Genomic DNA, 8,996 nt, shown 5'->3' on the forward strand with positions numbered 1-8,996 from the left:
ACCGATGTGCCCCTAGGTTGATGCAGCTGATGCCGAGGTTGTATCTCGAACGGATGAAGCCTGGCTGGAGCTCTAGAGCTCTGGTGTAGGCCTCCACTGCCTCCTCACTGCGATCCCCATTTGCCAGTGTGGCTCCGAGCCGATTCCACAGCAGATAGTCCTACGAAAACACAGAATTGACAGAGTAAAGGACAATTAAGGACAGGGTTTTTTCATCTGAGTTTATGGAAAGTTTTAGAGAAAAACAAATGTTTAAAAAATGGAATTAAAACACAAGAAAGCTAACAGTAAATTCTATAGTATTATTTTATTCTGCATTATAAACACTGGGGATAAAGAATTATTATATCATATCATATATCATATCATAAATAAACTTTATTTCACTGGCACCTTTCATGCAAAGTATTCATACAATGCAGCTCAAAGTATTTCTCAACAGAAAAAGCATTACTTCACATAAAACAAGAAAAATACCATAATATAACAAGATTAAAAATGAAACCCAAAATGCTTCAAAAATGGAAAGGAAAATCCTCCTGTGTTTAGTTCCTGTTTCCTTGGTTGTTATGGTTTCTAAGTATGTTCTATTTTTTTTCTTTGGCTACTAATTATGTTCCTCACCTGTGTCTAGTTTAGTTTCTCATTATCCTGTGCATTTATACTGCTGAAGCCCCTTTCTCAGGATACTGTATACAAATTAACAAATTAGCTTTACAGATCTTTATTGGAAAGCCTAAAGCAGTACTACGGGGAGACTGGAAGGACAGTTGATCATCCTTGCAGCATCAAACCATGTATAAGCATGTGTGCTCCAGGACGTGTTTAAATGCCTTTATATAAAAATGTGGTAACATCTCACTGCAATAACTGGCAAATCTGGGGCAGTCCATGAGGAGGAGATGCACTGTAGTCCATAAAGCAGCTGGTGGCCAAACAAGATACTAACTGTTAGGGTTAGAGTTACTGTTTTGATATTGAAAATTTTTCTGTTTTAATTTATAACAACCCTTCCCCCAAGTAAATGTTTTTTATGCATGAACTACTAAATCAATGTGTATAACAGATAGCTGTGATAATTTTTTAACAAGATTACAATGCCCACAGTACTTCTTGACAGCCATGTGAAACTAATAGATCTGTAGCTTTTAAAATAGTGATAAATAGGACCTGGCTCACCTCAGGTCGGACAGAAAGTGCAGCATTAAAGGCATCAACAGCTTTGTCAAACTCTGAGCTGAGGTTGAAGAGCACACCAAGGCCTGTCTGAAGATCAGGGTCCACTCCTTCAGCGTTCTGCTGCACTGCTTCCTGATACAGCTCCAACACCTCCACCAGCTGAGAGCTGCATACACACACACACACACACACACACACACACACACAGACACACCATTAGCAAAACACTGAACAAAAGTGAAAAATAGGCTGGGTGATATGAGGATATATATTGTGGCAATAATATAAATTGTCAACCAATATTAATTTTGCTATCTGTGCAGGCTTAAAGCTATCAACATTTTAGAGAATCAGAAACAAGACTTGTATAAAAGAGAACTCAATTTGGCAATTGCACACTGTCTGACAAGTGGGTTTCCTAAATGGGCAAATGAAAACGTCAAAATGGCAAGTATTGACACAAACACAGTTGATTATGTTATATTGTTACCTATATGTTTTATCTATATATTGTATCCATGCATTAAATCTTAAAGTGACAGCAGCCTAATATACTGTACCTGCTGCTGATTGTGCCATTACTGTTAATCAAACAAAAGAAGAGAAAATCACTCATTGCTCTTGACAGAATAATTTTCATAGCTTTAATAAGGATAAAAATGAATTAATTCAATGACAACTATATAGTGTTTTATTGATTATTACATTTCTATAGTATATCGTGCTAGAATACTACTGCTAGACATAACTGAAAAATGTGTTCTGTTGTATGTATTTGTTATAATGTTTGTCACTTGTTCTTATTTTACTACTGATTGTTTAGTTAGTCTAATATATTTTCTGCCGTATTAAAACTGTTATTGAAACTGGTAACAAGAACTGTGAAATTCAACCATCTAAAAATTTGGTATCATATTTCTAGTAACAACCAAAAAAAAAATTAATTGTGATATAAGACTTTGTTCATATCACCTTCTCCTAATTTTAACATACAATATTTCAGTTAGTAGTTTTATCCACTATGCCACACTACTCCCACCTTTATTAAAACTGAAAAGCAAACTACATGCATATGCTTTATATATGCACTAATTAATTCACATGAGTGAATATGAATCATACCATCCGAGAGTGGAGATGGGGGATATTGAGGACCCTCTGCGGCGAGGCAATGGGGAACCATCTAGAGGGCTGCGGTCCTGGAGTAGATGTCTATATCTGGGGTTGTATCTGATCCAGCGGTGGAGAGCCTCACAGGCTTCTGGCTGCTGTCCTGTGTTGGTCAGGCTCACTGCCAGGGCCATCAGGGCCTTCAGATTGTTTGGGTGCAGTTCCAAACATCTATTTGAACAAAGACAGACAGACAGAACATGGCAAAATAAAGTGAGTTGCTGAGTTTGGGGTGGGACTACAGTATCTGTTTGTCCAAAACAAAAAGCAAAAATGTGTTCTGAAAACAATAACTGATTCTGCAATTCGATTTGTTACCGCTAACTGTGCAAAAGCTCTTTTAACTCTGCATAAATAACAAAATCCCCATTATTGTCTACTCACCTCTGAAGACAAACAATGGCTGCCTGCTCATTCTCATTCTCTGCTTGTGTTGTACCCAAAACCTGCCAAGCCTTTGTAGAGGGAAAAAATGCACTCTTGGTTGAAACAAACGTCACAAAATTATTAGAGCAAAACAGAAATAAAAAGACTTGAACATATATATATATAGGTTTGAAGGTCAGTTTTCAATTAGTGGGGCTGCTGGTTTTCTAAAACAAATTGTTGTTCCCTCTCTTTATGTGCTTGGCCAGTGCATTAATGGTATGTCACTCTGGGGGTGATGGCAGTGGACTTTAATGTGGTTTTGATTCAAGTTAAACAGATGATATTCATAAGCCATCCCAGAGGTTTACACCATCTGTCTGGCATCGCCTTGGCTCATAAAGCATGGAAATTTCATTAAATATTTGATGGTGCTGACTGGGCAATAATGAGATATACCAGGGGATGTGAAGAATAAATGGATTTGCACTGGCAATCACACATGCTTGCTTTGGGCACTGAAAATATTAAGTCAGTTACTAATCATTTTTTTTGTTTGTGAGGTGATAAAACATTCTGAGTAATCTGAGTTGAAAACAAGAGATGATTCTGTTCTGACGAATATTCAGGGAAACACATGGCTAAAGGAGGTCCAGGCAGGTCTTGACTACATTACAGTTTAATATCACTTCGCCAAATGATTTCAGTTATTTCAAAGGTCCTTGAACCAAAATCCACAAAGATACTGACCAAGCAAATAAATATATTAAACAATAGGATAAAAATGACAAACTATTTACATGTTTTAATATCTACAATACTGTCTTTATCCAGTTATCTCCTATATAAAAGCACACACATACATACAGTAGACATTCATGTACTCACATTCACACCCCTAGTAAAAAATAAACTTATGCTATATTTATTTAAAATATATTTCTTTCATACCAACTATACTTTAAATCCACTAACATATTTACTGATATATCACTTAATCCCACCGATCACAGTAGTGACTGTAAAAAAGGTTTTCATTTATAAAGCTCTAAAAACCTTACTGACTGATGTGTTAGTGTACTTCCTGCAAATATGAAAAAAATAAAGGGTCTCAATTAAATATGTGCAGTTTCACGTGATTAGTGCAAATTGTCACATGACCAGATAAGTTTACTTCCTGTTTGCACCTTGAGAAGATGATGGCCGCATCAAAGCTCCAAAACTAAAGGCTAGTAAAGTGTCTTAACATAAATATTTGACAAAGATGTTTGGTACACATGATCTTTAGGGTGTCTTTAGGGTGTCTAGTATAAATATATGCATTCACATACAGTACAGACCAAAAGTTTGGAAACATTACTATTTTTAATGTTTTTGAAAGAAGTTTCTTCTGCTCATCAAGCCTGCATTTATTTGATCAAAAATACAGGAAAAACAGTAATATTGTGAAATATTACTACAACTTAAAATAATAGTTTTCTATTTGAATATACTTAAAAAAAAATTATTCCTGTGATGCAAAGCTGAATTTTCAGCATCATTACTCCAGCCTTCAGTGTCACATGTAACATCCAGTCTATCACATGATCATTTAGAAATCATTCTAATATTCTGATTTATTATGAGTGTTGGAAACAGTTCTGCTGTCTAATATATTTGATGAATAAAAGGTTAAAAAGAACTGCATTTGTTCAAAATAAAAAAAAAATTATAATAATATACTGTATATTCTTTACTATCACTTTTTATCAATTTAACACATCCTTGCTGAATAAAAGTATTGATTTTATTTAAAAAAAAAAGAAAAAAAATTACTGACCCCAAATTACTGACCAATAGTGTATATTGTTATTACAAAATATTTTTTTACTTTTTGTTCATCAAAGTATCACATGTTCTGAAAAAATATTAAGCAGCAGAACTGTTTCCAACTTTGATAATGAATCATCATATTAGAATAATTTCTAAAGGATCATGTGATGATCCTAAAAATTCAGCTTTGCATCACAGAAATAAATGATAATTTAAAGTATAATAAATTTAAAAACAATTATTTTAAATTGTAATAATATATCACAATATTACATTTTTTTCTGTATTTTTGATCAAATAAATGCAGGCTTGATGAGCAGAAGAAACTTCTTTCAAAAACATTAAAAATAGTAATGTTTCCAAACTTTTGGTCTGTACTGTATATTTAGTTTTGTTGAGTGTGGTCATAGAATGAGTAAACATGCTGATGGTCACAATAGTGGCCAGTGGGATAACAGTGAACTTAGATATACAATATAAATCTAATTGTAGTTGCAAGTGAAAATGACAATACAATGTTTCAGTGACAAAATATTGCACTAAATAAAAAAATTCAAATGTTACAAAAAATGTACAATAATGATGTTGTAATACTCTAAGCATTAATATAAAAAAATGATATTATATTTTTCCAAAAAAAGGTAAACATTTTCCTTTATTTTTTTTTATCTCAGTGTTCCTATCAATGTTGCCACCAGATCCAGTCTGTTCCAGATCAGAGGGTCACTGCAGTCACCCGGATCCAGTACGTATCCAGACCAGATGGTGGATCAGCACCTAGAAAGGACCTCTACTGCCCTGAAAGACAGCGGAGACCAGGACAAATAGAGCCCCAGATACAGATCCCCTGTAAAGACCTTGTCTCAGAGGAGCACCAGGACAAGACCACAGGAAACAGATAATTCTGCACAATCTGACTTTGCTGCAGCCTGGAATTGAACTACTGGTTTCGTCTGGTCAGAGGAGAACAGGCCCCCCAACTGAGCCTGGTTTCTCCCAAGGTTTTTTTCTCCATTCTGTCACCGATGGAGTTTCGGTTCCTTGCCGCCGTCGCCTCTGGCTTGCTTAGTTTGGGTCACTTCATCTACAGCGATATCGCTGACTTGATTGCAAATAAATGCACAGACACTATTTAACTGAACAGAGATGACATCACTGAATTCAATGATGAACTGCCTTTAAATATCATTTTGCATTATTGACACACTGTTTTCCTAATAAATGTAGTTCAGTTGCTTTGACACAATGTATTTTGTTTAAAGCGCTATATAAATAAAGGTGACTTGACTTGACTTGACTTGTTGCATAAGTTTTTTTCTGCATAATAGTAACCCTAGAATGTGATCAAACAGTTTAGAATAGCTGGGTTAAGATATCTAACCATTTTTATGACTGCAAAAATGTTATTTCAGTACACACATTATCCCACCGGTTACAATTGTGACCAAACATAAAACAAATTTTTTCACACACTTTTCCAAAATAATTTAAAAAAATAATTATTGATTATTTCAAAGCGTTACTAATGACACATCATTTAGATATTTTCATGTCTGGGAAAAATTTGGGATTAAATGGGTTAATGAATACAAATTATAATTACCGGTAAACTTAATTTGAAGTATTTATTTATTGCACAATGCACATTTTCTAATATTATGCCTAAAATGTGTTTTAATGTCACTGTTAATAAGGATTGTGGGATCTCTGTATAATCTTTAAATGAAAGTACATTCAAATACATTTTTGTATTTTTTTCTCACTAGGGACAGAAACAAACATGCAGAGACTCTTCTAGTTTTAAACATATATTATAATATCCATATATTTTGCATCCAAAATAAGTTTTTGTTTACATTATATATGTATGTGTACTGTGTATATTTATTATGTATATATAAATACACACACATGCACGAATATATTTCAGAATTTATATATTTAAAATTTTGTTCTAATTTCACAAACAATAATCTCATGATTTACTGGGCTTTACATGATTCTTTTGTTGTGGTGCTCTGGGTGTGCATTATTTTCTAATAATTCAAAAGCACACAGACAATTCTTACTTACTATATATATATATATATATATATATATATATATATATTTTTTTTTTTTTTTTTTTTTTAATGTAATATAGGGATTGCAGGAATTGCCTTAATTGCAAAAGATAAATAGTCAACCATTGTTCTGTTTTTTTTCACACTTTTCTCTGTTTAATGCATTCTGGGATTGCCTTAATAGCAAAAGATGCAAAGCTGCCTTTGATTTTGACTTTGATGTACAGTAGTACTTTACTGAAGAGCCTCCAAGACTTCACACGCTAAAATGCAATGTAGGCCACTTGTGAAGTTTTGGAAAACAGTTACTGTGTAAGGAAGGTAATACACACACACACACACACACAAATGCTCAATAAATGTCTTTTACCTCCGAGTCTTGAGGGTCTTGTAAGATGGCTGCCTCCAGTAGTAGTACAGCACTGTTCAGATCCCCATCCCTGCATTTCTGCAGCCCCTGTTCATAGGCATTGGTGTAGTCTTTGTAAGGGTTACTGGTATGGAAGTAGTAACCCTGCAAGCAACATGCCAAAAAAACAAGCTTAAATAAAACAATCAAGAGTAAATATGATTATTTCAGTAAAACACTTGAGAGCAGGACTTATTGTAAGCATTTCATAAATCTGGAGCAGTAGATGGTGGTGTGTTGATAATTAGATCATGCCGAGGTCTTTAATATTGCAGTGGAAAGCACAGTCGGGCTAATCAGAGGCGTGGGGAGAAGAAAAGGGCACAGGAACTCACACTTCAAATGATCCACTGCAAAGCCATATGCCCAACATTCACACCATCCAGGACAACAATAAATACAATAAACTAAGACTCAAATGAATGCAACAACAGATCACTTCATCTTGCCACAGGCTCTTTAAATATAACTATTTAAAATAGTAAACATCACATAAAGCTCCAGTCAAGCCAACTGAAATTAATAATGTGCATATCATGGCTATTACAGTAACCTTCAAGCAACACAAAAAGACAGCCTTGAGTGTGTTTTTGGTAAGAACCACTACAAAATTAGAAAACCATGCCATTCTCCTACACACATATACATATATATATATACATATATATATATATATATAAAGATGTTAAGAATAAGAGTTTTTCAACAACTGCACTTAGGAATAATCTTACAAACTTCTAGCAACCACCCAGAACACCCTAGCGACTATATAGCAGAATCGCTGTCCATCACCCACCAGAAACACCATAACAACTGCACAGAAATGCCCTAGCAACTGGAGGCTGTATCTCTTAAAGAGCTGTAGCACAGGCAGAACAGTAGTCTTTGGCTGTATCTGAACATTCTCTATCTGTTTGGAAGCACACAATGATGCAGCATAAGAGAGAATTTTAGATGAAAGACAGCATTATCCAGCATCTGGAGTCTATAACCTTTGAAGTGATAATCTGCCATTGTATCAGTTCTGCCATCATCGAAAATGCAATACAGAAGGCAGTGATTATTAAAATACATTCATGTGGTGGTGTGGAACAGGGCTTTGATCGGTTAACAATGTATATAGTGGTTTCTGTTGGTAAAAAGGTGTTTTATGTATTTTATGTCTTTCAATACTAAATCATAAATATAGCATATGTTTGCAGATATTCAGGAAATATGCAAAGTCCACTTACTTGTTTCTCTAAAAAACAATCCTACAGCCAGCCAGTTATTCTACTTTGAAATCTGTATTCCATGTCGGAATGTCTGTTTCTGTTTAGGTCTGTTAGATTCCGCCCACCGTCAATTTATTCAATAGTATTTTGGTACCCTGGGCTGCCAGTTGGTGGAAGACCCAGTATATTGCAGCCATGGAAGCCAGCAAATGAACTGGGTCAGAGATTGCAGATTCTACCCAACCTAAAAAGCCTCAGCATCCATCTAAAAAGCTCTATTTATTATAAAAACCTTTGACCAGATATCAAAAGCCCCACCTGACACGTTGACAAGATTGGTTAAATCTTTGTGATGTAGAAAAAATGGGTGGTTTTGCATTTTTGACACCCTTTTTGGGCCACCTTAGTTTTAAGGGAAAAATACTCAGCAATGGAGTTAAATTATGAATTTTGGCACATGGTTTGTCTTTAAGCATATTAAGAAATGGCACAAAGACATTTTAACATTAAAAAAATTGATTTACCACCACAGAGGATGTTTAAAATTAGATTTAAAAAAAAAAAACATTAATAATCATTCATTATTTTAAATACTTTAAGTCATCCTGAGATCCTCTTGTAATTTGCTATCGGGGGGCCCAGCCGGTAGTGGAGAACCACTGATGCAGAGCATTCTGATTGGCTGAGAATACCTTCTCAGTGGGTGAAAAGTTGAGCGGAACCAGGCCTTCACTGTCAGGGTCCTCCAACCAGTTCCTCCGTGCCAGCTCCTCCCACCCTGCC

General features: G+C 34.9%; 1 protein-coding gene across 1 annotated transcript in view; it reads right to left on the reverse strand.

Moving 5' to 3' along the window:
• pex5lb (peroxisomal biogenesis factor 5-like b) overlaps window positions 1-8,996 on the reverse strand; it is a 57,339-nt gene that overhangs the window by 2,145 nt on the left and 46,198 nt on the right. Inside the window, exons 9-14 of the mRNA XM_059501004.1 lie at window positions 8,906-8,991; window positions 6,961-7,104; window positions 2,734-2,804; window positions 2,302-2,520; window positions 1,180-1,345; window positions 3-160 (exon numbers count right to left, since the gene is read on the reverse strand). Coding sequence (XP_059356987.1) covers window positions 3-160; window positions 1,180-1,345; window positions 2,302-2,520; window positions 2,734-2,804; window positions 6,961-7,104; window positions 8,906-8,991 — 844 coding nt within the window. The remainder of the gene's footprint in view (window positions 1-2; window positions 161-1,179; window positions 1,346-2,301; window positions 2,521-2,733; window positions 2,805-6,960; window positions 7,105-8,905; window positions 8,992-8,996) is intronic.

The sequence above is a fragment of the Carassius carassius genome, chromosome 20 (genome assembly GCF_963082965.1).
Source record: "Carassius carassius chromosome 20, fCarCar2.1, whole genome shotgun sequence".
Taxonomy (NCBI): Eukaryota; Metazoa; Chordata; class Actinopteri; order Cypriniformes; family Cyprinidae; genus Carassius; species Carassius carassius.